General features: G+C 40.7%; 1 protein-coding gene across 1 annotated transcript; it reads left to right on the top strand.

The window, feature by feature from the left end:
- The first annotated feature begins 492 nt into the window (after window positions 1-492).
- SHCBP1 (SHC binding and spindle associated 1) lies at window positions 493-15,675 on the top strand. Its single transcript, XM_072346090.1, has 13 exons — window positions 493-984; window positions 1,386-1,556; window positions 1,981-2,096; window positions 3,439-3,647; window positions 4,312-4,404; window positions 6,771-7,004; window positions 7,093-7,261; window positions 8,494-8,614; window positions 11,159-11,290; window positions 11,925-12,043; window positions 12,737-12,823; window positions 13,178-13,319; window positions 14,071-15,675. Exons 1-13 carry the CDS (start codon window positions 843-845, stop codon window positions 14,382-14,384), a joined length of 2,049 nt encoding a protein of 682 aa, XP_072202191.1. The 5' UTR covers window positions 493-842; the 3' UTR covers window positions 14,385-15,675.
- Window positions 15,676-15,929: the final 254 nt, after the last annotated feature.

Below are 15,929 nucleotides of genomic sequence, written 5' to 3'. Positions count from 1 at the left end.
AAATCAGTGGCACATAATGAAGTTCTGGTCCAAATTACCCAGGTGAATTTGTATCCTACATCAACTTCTGTGGACAGATGCTTTTTCTTCATAACCCCACAGATAAAATTAAGGGCTGCCCTGACCCAGTGAACTACCTGCTCTAATCTTTAATAACTGGCAGCCATCAGGCAGAATTTTACACGCTTGCAGGGCAGCCCTGCTCTGCAGGGCTCACAGGCTGGCTTGCTTATGTTCAGTGGCCCTCAGTTTCCCAGAGCCAGGGCTGTGTGTTACAGCAGCCCTTGAGAAAAGTGTTTGGTTGTTGTTTAGGACACCTGCATAGGAGCTGCTGTGCTGTGACTGCTTGTGAGGGGTGTGCTGCCTGCGCCCTCAGCCTGCCCATACTGCGCATGTGGGATGTTTCACCGCGGTGTTCCTTCCGTTAAACACTAGTGAAATAGCGAAAGAAAACAGATGAATCCGTTTGAAGGCTGACATTTGGAAGCTGAGCAGGTTAATGATGTTGAGGTCTAAGGCAGCCCTCTTGTGGTTGTTTCTGTTTTAAAGCAATTGTGGCTAAAAAGAGAAAGCACTTTAATTATCCGTTGTTTGGAGGAAAAACGAATGCTTCTCACTTTAAGATCCCGCTGCGTGCTGTTCTGCTCACTAAGGCCGCCGTCTGAGCGCCCGGTTCCTCAGCCCGGTACCTCCCGATGCTCCCGCACCCCGGGCCCGCCCCGCAGCGCAACGGCCCGGCCGCCGCCCGCCGCCCGGCAGCCAATGGGGGCGGCCGCTGCCCGTGACGGCAGCGCGGCGAGTTTGAATTTGTGCGGGCGGCAGCGCGGAGCCGAGCGGGCGGTATGGCCGATATGGGCAGTATGGCCGATATGGGCGATATGGGTGGCATGGCCGATATGGGCGGCATGGCCGGTGTGACCGGGCTTGGGCTGCCGGTCGGGAGCGCCGCTGGGCTGCGGGAGTGCGCCGAGGAGGCGAAGCCAGGTAGGGCCCGCACCCACTGGGAAGCGGGGAGCTGCGGGCAGGGCGCTCCGGGGGCTGCGGCTGCTGCTGCGACGCGTGCGGTCGCGTTTCCGTTTGCGCGAGGCGTTGCTACCGCAGCTACAGAATTTGGGCTCTGCGGGAAGAAATTCGTATTTGCGGCACAGTCACGGCCTTCCGGGCATCTCTTGTAGTGCTTCTCGAGTAACACTCGATGGTTAAAGTCGCTTCGTAATTTACAGCGTATGAATTCCAGCGTTTTTGTGGCACGCTGTGGGATGTGTTATGGAAAGCAGGCGTGTGACGGGTTTCGGGCCGGACAGGAGTTGTTTGGGAATAGAAGAGCAATGATTGCATGGGTGTGACGACCTGCGGGCTTTGCTTTGTTCCCACTCCTCCCACAGCTCCCACCCAGGAGGACGAGGACACCTGCAGCGATTATGGAAGCCGTGACAAGCCGGGCAGTGCCCTGGGGAGGGCTGTACCAGATGGGAATGTGCTTTTCCCTGATATTTTTCGTACCGATCATCTTTTGTTTTATGAGCGATTTAAAGCTTACCAGGATTACATTTTGGGTAAGTGATTTTAGCAAGGAAAGAATACGTGGCTGTGTTTCTTAAGGCTTTTGCCTTAACTGGAGTCAGTTCCATCTGAAACACACTCTTAATAGCAAGGACTGGAACATACATGGTGTATGTAAGTCATCACTGCTGGGCTGTCGCGCTGTCACCTCAGCTGCTCTGGCTGATGGGCCCAGGAGGTAACGGCTTTAACATGGGTAAATAAAATGTGAATGTCTGAATGGAAGAGGTGCTAATGCTGGGCTCTGTGCTTGGTTTTACCTGGTGTTATTAGAACCTTCCTGTGTGTTGTGAGACTCCTTGAGATATGGCACAGACTCAGCAGCACTGCTACTGAAACCTTTGGTACTTTTCATTTTCCACTGATGACTTCTTGTTCTTTTCTTGCATAAATGTAGTGCCTTCCATTTTATTTTAGCTGACTGCAAAGCTTCTGAGGTGAAAGAATTCACAGCTGAGTACCTGGAGAAGGTCCTTGAGCCGTCGGGATGGCAGGCTGTTTGGCGCACTGATGTGTTTGAGGTCCTCGTTGAGGTAAATGGGATGTGATTGTTCAGGCTCAATTTGTCTCCCATCAACATTGTTTACCTCTCTAACAGGCAGATCACTTATCTATGAGGTTTATGAACTGCTAGAAATTAGTATGTTTTTTCTATGTAATTTCCATTGAGGAGTAAAGCAATAGGAATTTATTTCAAAAGAATACTTATTCTTAACATTATTTTTGTACACTGGTTGTGCTTTCTTTACCTAAAAGCATGAGGTTGGAACCTGTGGTCTGATACTTGCATGAGGGACTGTTATGGCAGTGAGGCACTGCTGCTCAGAGTGAGCTCTTCAGGGCTACAGCACATCACAGCTCCAATAAATTAAGCACTAGGTAGGCTTTCTATTTTTTTGCTTTATCATATAATTTAACCCTGGAATTTAGCTGTCTACTACCTAAAGTTTACTTCTGCTTTTAAACTACAGCATTTTCAGTGGAACAGTTGAATTTCGTTTTCTTTGAGACACAATTGTGAATAAACTGGTGTTGGTATCTTGAGAATAAGCTGCATCTAGTTCCATGAAGTTGGTGTGGTCAGCATGTCATCTGTGGTTTTCTGGACTTTGAATTCTTATCAGTGCATATAGAGCATGATTGCTATTTGTGGGATAAGTTTATTGGTGCTAAACCAAAATGTTTATACAGAATTTATGCTTTCTGTGTGCTAAAGCACTGCATAATCACTTACCTTTTCTTGAGCTTCTCAAGAGCTGGGTAAATGATATTAAACCCCAGAGTGGCAATATAGAGCCTGCGTAACGTCCCTGAGGGAAGACTGTAGCAAAAACACACCCAAGTTTCAGAGATAATCTCCAGTGTCTGAGTGTTTCCTGGGAGGACTGTGCTTGAAAGGAAGCAACATTCTCAAAGGGATCCTTGAAACGAGGAGGAGGAGTCCAAGTCAGCATGGGTGTGCTGTGAGGTTAAACCTGGTGGGCGTAGAAGGAATAAGTGCATTGTCCAGAGCTGACTACTGAGGTATAGTCTTTGCGAATACCAGGCTGTGGTCACTTCTAAGTTCTTCTTATCATTAACATTCTTCTGTCTAATTGACTTTGATAGTAACAATAGCTTTTGTTGTAGACCTGTTGGAGGATTTGAGACATTCATAGTTTTGAATGTCAAAGAGATGACTCCAAATCTTTTGTTTTTTAGGAGTTCATTTCTAGGATAATCATTTTGGCTGACCGGATTGCCCTTGTTGTAATATGTACTGTGTGTCAGCTGGCACTTAGCGAGGTCTGCTGGGTTGTGCACATCATGCTCACTTTCCTCAGCTGTATCTATGATTCTGCATAGAGAAATTCTAAGGGCTGTTCATTCCAACAGGTTGTTGATGTGGAGTTCTCAGCTCTGAAGGCAGTTGTGCAGCTCTGTGAGCCTTTCCTATGCGAGTCACAGGTTAGCACCTTTACGCTGGAATGCATGCGGGAACTCTTGGAGCTGAAGGAGCATCGGATACCACTGCAGGAGCTGTGGGTTGTGTATGATGAGTCAGGGGAGTTTGATCAGACGGCGCTAGCTGTGGAGCATGTCAGGTAGGAAAATGCTTTGGGGCTAATTCTTGTCTTGAGCAATTGCATTCTGGTTGTATCTAATGCGTGCTGTCCCGAATTCTTGTGGCTATGCTGGCGGCCCCGTGTGCCTAGCTTCCCACAGTCAGTATCATGACTGGTACCACAAGGGCTGTGGGGAGTCTGATCACAGAGAAAATGTGTTTGTCTTTGGTAGCTGAAGGCAGTTGCATGGAAATGAGGTTTATTTATCTATCTGAGAAGCAACTCATTCTGCTGACCATTGCTCAGTAGCAGAGACCTATGTATGTATCATAAAGGTGGCAAAGTTCTTGTGGAGAGAAGAGCTTAGTGGAAGGATGTTTGGCAAAAAACAAATAATCAAAGAGCCTCAGAATCTTGTGCAAGTCTTCTTTTAAATTCAGCTCATACTCACTCAGTCTCTTGATGTAAGTCAGAGGAACTCAGGCTGTTATGGATTTTGAACCAAGAAATACAAATTAAAACACTTCATACAAGAAGACAACTGTTGTGTCTACTAAATGTCTTACAGGAGAGTGACGTGGAATTGGAGAGAATGTTTTCATTTGCATTCTGAAATTGATTGCATTTGTATTTCTAGTGCCATTGTCCGTGCTTGGTTAAATGTGGTGTCCTTTGTGTTTAAAAACTTACTTTGCTTCAAAAGGTTCTTCTACGAGTGCATCTGGAGGACCTGGGATGAGGAGGAGGAGGATGATTTTGATTACTTTGTGCGATGTGTTGAGCCTCGACTGAGACTGTAAGTGCACACTTGTTGTGTTATTGGCCAGAACCACAGGAAAGGGTGATGTGGGAATAGTGGCGTGCATAGATCTCAAAGGGATGTTTTCACTAGTGAATTAAAACAAGCCTGTTCTAGTAGCAGCTGCTCTCTGATGTTCTATTTTCTTATAGAAGATGGTACAGCTGAAGTTGCCCATTGATTTCCGAACCCTTGCTTTTTCCTGTAATCCCTAACCTCCCATCAGATGGCGCTCCAAATCCAGCTTTTGCTTCCTTAGACTTGCAGGAGTAACTAATGTAACGGTATCTAAAGCTGGCATGGAATGCTCCCATATCTTTGGGCACAGAATAAGAACCAGAATGGAACAGAATGTAAACAAAAACTTGTAAATCATTCATCCTGAAGGAGGGTTACGTGCATTTCTGTTCTCTGTAGGATTAGTTGGCATTAGGTTTCCTGAAGGTAGATTTGATTTTTGTCTATAGGGAAATTGAGCAGTGCACGAGGATACAGTCTGGTTACATGCTTGGGGGGGTTAAATAACCCAAGTGGACTTTTATGGCATAACTAAGCATGTGTATGTCATTCAGATGCAGGTCTGCTATGATGCTTTAAAACTATACCAGCAAATATTTTCAGCTAACCCTGATGTGCTCTTCAGGATACAACACTGTGTGCTAGAATACAGTGTATAGCATGAGCTTTATAAAGGAAATTAGTATCACTACCTATACTGTAAAGGTGGCTGTGGGTCTCTGTTTCTAACAGTGAGCTTTGACACAGTGAGCTTTGAGGACTCTGAGAAATCCTAGCACATCAGAGATCATACAAATTAGAGGGAAGGGTTCTATGTGGAAATTAGAATTTGTAAATGTTTGTGAAGTGTTTGTACTTGTGTGCTTACAACACGTGACTATTCTGTTGTTGAGGTTTTGGGTCTTTATGAAGCCTTTGCATGGAATTAACCACAATGCAGTGGTATGCCAAGAGAGAATGTTTTCATCTGTGAATGGCCTTAGTGTTGGTTTATTTAGGATCCAAAATGGGTAAACAACATCTTCAAGTAGAGAAGTAAATGTTATCTTTTTTCCCCACACCGCACTTAACACAAAGCATCTCCTCCAAGCTATGTTGATGTGAGTGCCATCCTGTGTTGTGATTTAGGTGCTCGTGTGTTGACTCAGAAACTGCATGGAAACATGTGATGCTTTAAACTTTATGGATCGTTGGTGTGCACTCTTTCGATCAGAACAGAGAAGTTCATGTGTGGTGGTAGGATATTGTACTGGTTTTTCTGGGGCAAAAAATATGAACTGTTTAACTAAAGCTTGGGGAAAAAAATAAAAATGAAGATTGAGTTTTATGCAGCTCTAAAACAAAGTGTGCATTTCAGGGCCAAGCTGTGTTTAACTTTTAGTTTTCATCAAATATTTTATTTCTACGTTGCTATAAATCCTTTTTTCATTTAATCATACTGCATTGACGTTCTACTGCTTCTGACTGCATTGCCAAAATCTTGTGAGGCTTTTTCTTTATATCCTTTTTATTGTAACTGCATACTTATTTACTGCTCTGATTATAGGTTTTTTTTCTCGCTCTTTTCTACATTAAATGCACCACTTGAAAATATTAAAATCTTTTGAACCTTGAAGATTTGCCCTTATTTCTTTCAGCCCCTTTGACAGTTATTTATGCTGTGTTAAGTTGGTTCTCTACAAAAATGAGAGTATTAAATCTTATTTTATGTTATTAATTGTTGTCCAGCATTTCTTTTTTTCTTTTTTTAGTGACGATGGTAAGTTTTAAGTGCAGTTGCCTGGCACTTTGTAGCTGGCAGATTTATTAATCTTAATGCAACTTGAGGCTGGCATTTTCTGCCCTGTAATTTTATTTGTAGAAGATACTTCTGTAATGGCACAAAATTTCCTATGCAGTGCTTTCACATCTCATGCAGATACTGGCTTATTCATTCTGGGATTCTGTCCAGGTTGTTTATATTGCTGCTGATAGAGACTTCACATTATAGGGTTATATTTTTAGTTTAGATGTAATTCAGGCTTTCCAATAAATGCTTGAAAAGCAGGCTAACTTTGATTTCTAATTGACTTAGAAGTTGTTTTTTTGTTTTTTTTCCTTGTAACTGTACTTTCTGTTTTAGAATATGTTTCTTATAATTGTTACCTATCCATCATGAGAGATTATTTAGAGAAGGAAGTAAAATATTTGTATGTGTATGAGGGTTTTGGTTTCACAGAATCATAGACTGCAAAGAATTGTAACTTTGGTACTGATACAGAATGTCCCAGATTCTCTGTGGGTTTGTATCTGATCTTTCAAAATTGGAAATGGCAAGTGCGCTGCTCTCTTGCTCTGAATTGCAGGCATTATGACATCCTCGAGCACCGCGTGCCTTCTGGTCTTGTTGCTGATTACCACAACTACTTGTCTGAATGTGAAGAGCTCTACAGGAAGTTTTTAAATGTGAGGAATAACATATCAAGCAGTGATTCAGACTCCGAAATGGAAAATGTCTCCATGGTGGAGGGACTAAAGTTGTATGAGAAAATAGAACACTTGAAACAAAAACTAAAACTAATTGAGAATCCTCTGCTGAGGTACTTAGTGGGTTTAATGGAAGGAGGGGCCCAATGGGGAAACCACATGAAGAGTGTTCTTAACTGAAGGCTTTATTCCTTGTTCTAGGTATGTGTTTGGTTACCAAAAGTACAGTGGTCTCCAAGCTAAAGGGCAGAGACTAACAGGAATCAAGATCACTCATGTTGTGTCCTCAACTGTGATGGCAAGTCTCTTGCAGTCTTTGGTAAGGGACAAACTTTGCCCTGAATCTTGTGGTGAAGAACTAGAAATACAGGTAAAGTAATAGCAATTGTCTGTTTATCCGTGATTTTTTTCTTACTTGAGAAACAATGTGAAAGAATCATGTGCGTGAAAGATGATACACTTGCACAGTGCTATTTTTTGGGTCCTAAAACAGCACTGTAATTAAATGAATAAGTCTGAAAGTTGCAAGTAATTTCTCTTAATTTGTTTGCTGAGTACTCTATGTGCGAAGTTTCCTTCCAGTGTGTGGGAAATAAACCTGTAATAACTCTATAACAAAATGTGCAAAGGAGTAATACTTTAGTCTTTAGATACCTGTGTCTTTTGAGTTGCTGGTAGTGATCTAAGGTTTCAGGAAGGAAATGTCATTTTGTTGCTGTGGTTCTGTGTAGGAAACTTAGTTATTTAGAGCAATTAGTTGTAGTGACTTCAGCTAAGACTTAGCACTTCAGCATTTAGAATAGTCTGTAGTCCTTGGGCCCAAATCAAATTGCTTGCTGTATTCTGATCGAGTTCATGAATTGCAGGTGGGCAAAGCAGACCCAAACAGAGCATTCCCTATCAACTCCTGGGGCTATAAATCAGGTTTTCTCACTTGGCAATTGAAGAATTCTCTTAACGTGCTTGCTGTAGAATTTGCTAGGAAGCAATAAATTCATAGTTTTTCTGTACTATTTGTTATCCTTCCATGCAGGACAGCTCAGTAATATTTGTGAAGGATATCAGCCTGCACTCTTCAGGTACTGAGGTCTTTTTCTTTAATGGAAAAGAACCATGTGGACCCAGTATTTGCCCCTGTGATGTCAACTCTTTTCTGGAGTGACTTGCTACAGAAATAGGGTTCTATCAGTGTTTGGACCAACTCAAATATAATGGCTGAATTATTTTCTTTTTTTGACTTCTCTTTCCCTTCTGTCATGTGTTTCTTCATGTAATTCACAGCAAGTCACTTGAAGCAAAATTCACATGTTGGCCTGGAACCCAGGCTATACTGAATTCTGCTTGCTGGTGCACGTGCTCTTCAATCTGCCACTCTGCCCCAGATTCCTCATGGAATGGGCGTAACACAAAGGAATGCTTTATGGCTGTTTTTGTCTAGAGTGCTATGATTCTGGAATTCAAGTGGCCTGTTATTGGTTCCATTATAAAGGATTTCATTTAGGCAAAGGCAGCAACATTTAATTAAAGAGCAAGTTTAAGGACATACATTTGTCTATTTTGTAGCATTTTTTCCAGGAGCTGATTATGTTGTTTTTCTTACAGTTCCACAGTGATCCGCTGGCAGCTGTGAATGCTTGTTATGAAGGAGACACAGTCATCATCTGTCCTGGTCATTATGTTGTAGACGGCGTGTTCTGCATTGCTGATTCTATTGAATTGGAAGGTAGGAAGCTTGCTCAGGGTCTTAAGCTAGCTATGCCTGAAGACTTGTTTTTATTCTGTGGAGCTTGACTTGGGTATTTTTTTTACTTTGGAGTGTTCCTATTTCTGTTTGTAGAGCTGTCTGTTTCAGGATGGACTGCATTGTTTAAGTAACAACAGTTATTTCTGCAAATAAGCTTAAAGCTTTGCTGATGAATAGTGCATTTGCTATTTTCTTCTATTCATCTGAATTACATAGGTGCTATATCTGGTACTGTTACCCATAGAACTCGATATTGTATTTATATCTACATCCAACAGATACACAATTGTGTATTTTTACATCTAACAAGCACAAATCATTCTGAGGCTTCGAGTACTTGGTGGAGGTTCTTGTTGTGTTGTCTAGGTTATGCAGATGTCTTTTCCTCATAATTCTTAGTTTCTCAGTGTAATTTCTCTGCTTTAGGCTTGCATGCTGTTGTAACATAATAGTCTGCATATCACTGGGGTTCATTCAGCTGTTCAGGTTGTTCTTCAGCTCTAATTTTATCTTGTCAAAACTTCATTATGGGAAAGGCTGGTAGTTTAATTTCCTGCTGCTTGGGATTATATTTTCCTTGCCCTTCTCTTATGAGTATCACTTTGTCCTTTGACCTTTCCTTGTGTGTTTGATTGTATAGAGTTGTGTGCTGATGGACAGTGCTGGTTAGGGGACTTCAAACTGCTTGATTTGCTTGCAAAAATGGATTTGTTCTAAAACTGTGTGGGCTGCTATTTGTGACAACTTCTTTCATGGTTTTGAGGAAACAGGAATGCAAATGGTGAAATAGCACTGCCATTAAAGAATGAGCTGTGCTATTTTAAGAAGCAAGGCATGTAAATGTGTGTGTAGTACAAACCACACTCTGAATAATGAGTATGTTAGTAAGTTATTCTTACTTTGAAGTAAGAACATCAAGAAAACAATTGCTGGCACTAATTTGAGTAGCCGGGTGGAGCTGTAGTGAAGTTGGGACTCATCAAATACACGGTACTGCTTTGCTTAGTAGTGGTTTTATTTTTTTTTCTGTGCATGTGCAAACCAGTTGAAAGTATGAGGAGAAAGAAATACTTCAGAGAACTGGGGAAGTTCAAAGATGTAACACAGGAAATTATAGTAAGGATAACTTAAGCACTTGGTAAAGGTATGGAGCAAAGGTACCAAATAACTGTGGCTTGTACAATAGTTCAAGCTGGAAGAGAAGCTGTACATCAATCTTAGTACCTGTGGTCAGAGTTGTGGGATAACAGTTGCTGTTGGCTCCCGTGGAGTTGCTTAACTTTCAGGCAGGGTGTACAACCTTGCGCTGGCTGCGTACTGAACAGTGCTTGTAGGCAGGTGAATCGTTCCCTCTCTATTCCTTGTCCTTTCAACAGCTTCCTTACTGCTAGAGCTGCTGTTTCATAGGTGAGGCAGGCTAAAAGCTTGGTTAGGAGCTCTGTGGGTTGTCTGGACAATTTTTTCTAAAACTCCCGCCTTGGATAATAAACAGCCTCATACTTTTGGGGTGTACAGCTGATCAGGATGTGCCACGTAGAGTCCCAGGGTGCACTTTTTTAAAGTACTGAAGTAAACTGCCCCTTGCTACCTCCTTTCTAGGAGCCCTAGAAAAAGATTACTAGATCCTGTAGTGTGCTGAAGTATCACTCGCTGAAGTGCCTTCAATTGCTGTCTGTATGACTTTCTCTCAGCTTTTGTTCAAAGGCTTTTTTTCAACCTTTCTACTTGCACATTAGAGTATTTATTTATGTACTTGGTTAAAAGCTAGCATCCTGTATGAGCACTTCTTATCTAAGCTTGTGTGTGCCTTCAGAAAATGTTAGGACTCATGCTGCTTTAATAGATGTTGCATTATTGCTTTCCTTATCATGATTCTTGCCAGTGACAAGCAATAAAGGCTTTACATGCTCATAAATTTCCCTGTAAGTGTTTGAAAACTGACAAGCATGGATGGCTTTAGTAAATCAGTGGTGGCGTATGCTTTTGAAAGTTCCTTTTTAATCTGGAAGTCCATATAACACAGGAACATGTAGTTTTGACCCAGGTTTCGTTTAAACAGGATAGCTGAGAGAAACTTTGGGCTTAGCATGAATTCCTTTTGCTTCCTTTTACTGTGGTAGTGACTGCTTCCTCAGAACCCCTGCTTGCTCTGCTGCGCTCATCTATTTTGAAAGCTAACTGCAGGTTCTCATGTGGCCTTTGTTACTGTACCTCCTTCCATTGTGTTGCAGCTTTGGGGAGTGAGAACTTCAATCTCAGCAAATGTGATCTCTGTTACATGTCTGTTCAACTGGCAAAAATAATTTGGCATTTATTGTCATTTAAGAAGAGTAACTTGGTATTTTGGGTTATTTAAGTCATCGGACTGTAGTGCTTATGGGATATAAGTTGTGGCCTGGCTGTTGGATAGAAAACTATTCAAGATATTGAACCTCAAGTTCTAAATCCTTCTTATTTAATGTGAATATCTGCTGGTGTACATGATTGTTACCAGTTACTCATCAAACTTTCACCTGCTTTGAGGCTATGGCCTGCCAGATGACATCGTGATAGAAAAGCAAGGAAAAGGAGACAACTTTGTTGACTGTACAGGAGCCAATATAAAAATCTCCAATTTGAAGTTGGTGCAACATGATGCTGTGGAGGGGATTTTAAGTAAGTATAAAAGCACTTTAACGTTCTTATGAATCTTCTGTGACTTTCTTTTAAAATTTCTGTGATTTAAAAAAAAATAGATAAATTAAAAAAATTCATTACACAGAGTTTATTGTTTTTAACTTTGAAGTTGTAGCACTCAGGCTTTATTTTTGGGTAAGATAATTTTGGATGAGATAACTTGAGCTCTCTGCTGCTGGGTTTTGCAGCAGTAGGTCAGGTTTCACTGTGTCAGGCTGCTTGGAGAAGGAAATATTTTCTCATGCTACAAAGAACTCCCAACACTGAGCAGCTCTTTGCTGAGGGTTGATGTGGACTTCAGAAATAACACAGATCTTTGTTTTCTGACAGCACACTCAAACTGAGGCTCAGATAATCCCAAGTTGTATCTGATGAGTTTGGCTCTGGCCTTCTCTCTTTGCAGATGGTGCTAAATAATACTTAGCCTTGGCAGGCATTTGTTGTAGAACATGTTAATGTTTTGTTAATACCTGTATACGTGTATCTGGTAACTTCTACAAAAACGGTCATTTTAACATTCTGTGAGAAATGTTCTGAATCTATCTACCTGTTGGTTTGCTTTTGCATGTATGATTCATTTAACAGTGTTTGTTGTGTGTGTGTGTGTATGTAGATGTTCATCAAGGAAAAACAACTTTAGAGAATTGTGTGTTACAGTGTGAAACTACAGGCATAACTGTACGAACTTCAGCTGAACTATTAATGAAGAACTCAGATCTGTATGGTGCCAAGGTAGGAACAAATTTTTAACTGGCAATTTCCTTAATTTAAATAAAGAGTTGTACTAGGAAATAATTCAGTGAAGGGGTGGTTTCTTTCCCTCTTGTGAGAACCTTACCAGGTTATCTTGAACAGCGGTGTGTTACAATAAGAGATTGTTCCCAGGGATCTTATGGTCTTCAGTAGTATCCAGTGAAGCATCTCCTGCACAGGTTATCTATGAAGCAGTGATTATTACATTGTTGAACTGATTCATGTCCTGCTGTACCTTTAAAAGATATTTTCTGTGTTTTTTTTTTTCTTCTGCCTATAAATAACTTTCCCATTAATCCTTGTTTGGCAAATCAGGTGCCCTTTTTAGATGCCCTATGCTTTTCTTCTTACAGATAAATACAGAATTGAACTCCAATTAGCACACTTTGAGAGGATGATAGGGCATTGAGTGTTGAGGTGGATGACTAAGGATTGCTTAAGAGCAAGAAAGCAATGAAAGGATGTGTAGTTATTCTTTGCTAGTAATTTTATAAACTAGCAGCAGTAGCATTACTTGTGGGGCCTCCATGTTTGTTATTGCTGTTCAAGTTAACAGAGCTGTGAGGCTGGAGTAGTGCAGATAAGTGAATGAGCACCAAGATCAACTATGGAGTTGTCAAACCGAATTGTAAACTGAACTATTTGTGAACCAAAGTGAGTTTTCTCTTGTAGGGTGCTGGTGTGGAAATATATCCAGGTAGTATGTGCACCTTGTTGAACAACGGCATACACCACTGCAAGGAGGGAATACTTATAAAGGTCAGTTCAAGGCAGAATGTACTTTTTTCTTTAACTTAATAACAAAAAAACTTATAGCTGTCAGAATTGGTGCAAATAACTTGTGTTTAGTTTGGCTTGTAACCTTCTTCCTTATAGTGGAACTCCTGTGTATTAATGATTGTGGCACTTCTTGTATACCTTGAGTTGGCACACTGAAGGAATGTTGTTTTTTTTTTTTTCTTATCTGCCAGAAAAGAGAAGTTCTTTTGCAATGTTACTTTTCATACACTCAACACATTCTAGCAAATGCAGAGAGCTAATTCTGTCTAAAAGTGAAATGATTTGCATCCCATTAGGGATATAACAAGCTGGATTTCTTTTTCCTTCCTATAGAACTTCTTAGATGAACATTATGACATCCCCAAAATAAGCATGGCCAATAATATGATCCATAATAATGAAGGGTATGGTGTGGTCCTGGTAAAACCAACTGTTGCTTCTGATGTAAAGGATGCTTCAGCAGAACGAACAACAGGTATTTTCCTCTGACTTCATAGAAATAAATTAAAAAAACAACAAAAAACCCCCTTAAATCTAGTGTATATACAAGTTGTTTTGAATTCCATAATGAGGAAGTGTCTGTTTTGATTTAGCCTTAGTAGATGTCCGTAACTACCAGAACAATGGAATTTCCTAAACTAGACTTACTGCAGATGAATGCTGTGAATATCTGTGCTCCATGCTGAGTGTACGCTTCGATTTTTATTTTTTTTTAAGTCCTTAAGCATCTAATCTATGCTTCCTACTAAGCAGAGCCTGTATAACTACCTTGGTTGTACAGAAACGAGAGTGTTGAGCAGCAGGAAAGCAGATGTGACTTCTCGCATAGCTCTTGTGGTTCGTATTTCTCTGCTCTGTTTTTCCTTTCAGCGCTAGAGCTGAGACGTGCTGGTTAGCTCAGTCTCCCAGCACAGAAATTGTTTTCTGCAGTAAATAAAACATGACAACTGTATTTCTCTTTATATGTCGTGAGACCTGCCACAGTCTCAAGTATGGTATGTAAACACAGTCTAATATCACTGTTACTTGGTAGCTTGAAGTCCTCTTGAGAAGAAACCTTTAATTATCACATGCTGTATTTGAAATGTATGGTTGTCATTAAAAAGCTACCCAAATGTGTGGGGTATGCAAATGTTAAGATTGAAGAACACTTCATTCCAGAAGTCGTAACTGATTTGGTTGTTTTGCGTGATTGGTGGTGATGTTCTCATTGTTCCCTGATCTAGGGAATGCACAGCCTACCCAGTCAAGTGATGAGAGAGCACATACAGAGGGCTTCAGACGAGAAGAACTACCCGAGTGTGTAGCTGTTGAATTGGAGCTTTATAAGCATGCTGAGGTTTCTGAAGGCAATCATGAAATTGTAAGTGAACTTGGTGCTGTTTCCGCAAAGAAGAGTCAGATGCACAGGAAAAGGCTGAGTGAACTGGGAATCACAGAAGCTGATGACAACTTAATGTCACAGGAGATGTTTGTCTCTATTGTGGGCAATCAGTTCAAATGGAATGGCAAAGGAAGTTTTGGTACTTTTCTCTTCTGACCGTCCTGATTCCTAGTGGCACTGTAATAAGATTTGCACAAGTGTTCTTCTCAGTGCTCCTTTCTGAGGGGGTAACTTCGATCAGCTTTCCCTTATGTTACTAAAATATTTATTAATTTTATATATATATACATACACATACAGCATGTGAAAACTTTACTTGGTTTGTACAAGCATGGGCAACCCTGGTAGAAAACAGAACTCTGCTGCTCTATGGACTTGCTCTTTGCTAGCTGTTGTTTTCTTTTTTTTTTTTCTTTCTGGTATATTTATTTAACTCCTTTAGTTCTTTTTTAACATACAAAAAAGTCTTTCTACAAAGAAAAGGTTTACCACGGAAGAACGGACAGCAGCTGCTCAGCAATTAGTGGTACACCTTCCTCCATAGCTTTTTTTAAAGTGCTGTTAGCCTCTACATCCCTCCTATAAGAGAGTGATACACTTAGTTTTGTGTGTCAAACAGAAGCTGGTGAACTGCTCAGTTGAATGAAACAGTAGGTTGGTTGCCATGCTTTTTTCTTGAAGGATTTTTGAGAGAAATTAGCATCTGGAAGGTTAGCATTGTTCAGTCTTCTTTTGAAATAACAAACTGGCACACCACAGCAGTTAGCACAGCCGGTGCACTTTTGACATAAGGAGAATGGTGGCTCACTAGAACTCTGAATAAGGTGAAATCAAAACAGATGTTTGTATGTATTAGTGTTATTCTACTATACCTTTCAGCACATTATTCTAAAATTCTTAAAACTCCAATGCCACGTGTAGCAGCAGATCTCTTGGAAATAAAAGGAAAACTAAGAAGGAATAAAACAAGAACTTTGCACTTCTGAAATTGCAGTAGGAAACAACATTCTCTTGAGTCTACTTGTTTTACTGTGAGCAACTGATAGAAAGAAAAAGTGTAACTTAAAAGCATTTTTTTCCTGTTTCTTTTTTTTAAAAAAAAACAAAAAAAACAAAAAAAACCAAAAAAACCATGAACCACAGCATTAGTTGCAGCTTTCCAACCCTCCTGCTGGTTTTGTTCTGCTCAGTGCTCTTGACTTCAGGACTATGCTTTGAGTTTTATTGAGCCCAAATGCCATTATAACATCTTACTGTGCACAAGACAATAAATATTTGCGTGTTAGTGGCTATAACAGAATACTTGACCCAAGTGAAAACCCACTACTTGGATTGCCAGTAGTGGTCTTACGGGTTTTATCATGTTGTGTGCCATGTTTGAAGTTTTGATGTTATACTTTCAATTCCTGAATGTAATTCTAATTAAAGATCGAGAACTAAAAACTGATTCTGTGGTTTTGTAGTGAGCTGCCTTTGTGATATTTAGGCAGCATTTCTTTCTCTTGCAATTAGTTTTAAAGCTGGCTTCTGTTGACAGCTTTTGAGTTCCCTTTTTATGTTCAGCTTTAAGTTTATGAATGCAGAAATTAAAGTGTTCTTCTTTCAATATCACCAATTTTTGGGTTGGTCTATTCCTGTGCAACGTGCCAGTGGTGATGCTGCTGTATGGGCTGTTGGCAGGTGAGGAAGCAACATGTGAAA

This window comes from Excalfactoria chinensis, chromosome 11 (assembly GCF_039878825.1).
Source record: "Excalfactoria chinensis isolate bCotChi1 chromosome 11, bCotChi1.hap2, whole genome shotgun sequence".
NCBI classification, from domain to species: Eukaryota; Metazoa; Chordata; class Aves; order Galliformes; family Phasianidae; genus Excalfactoria; species Excalfactoria chinensis.
This window is presented reverse-complemented; position numbering and strand designations above follow the sequence as displayed.

Excerpts from the sequence above, each read along its gene's own strand:
- SHCBP1 (XM_072346090.1), top strand. The coding sequence starts at position 843 with ATGGCCGATATGGGCAGTATGGCCGATATGGGCGATATGGGTGGCATG. Across the intron at positions 7,005-7,092 it reads ATTGAGAATCCTCTGCTGAG|GTATGTGTTTGGTTACCAAA; the intron begins GTACTTAGTGGG and ends TCCTTGTTCTAG. Across the intron at positions 7,262-8,493 it reads GTGAAGAACTAGAAATACAG|TTCCACAGTGATCCGCTGGC; the intron begins GTAAAGTAATAG and ends TTTTTCTTACAG.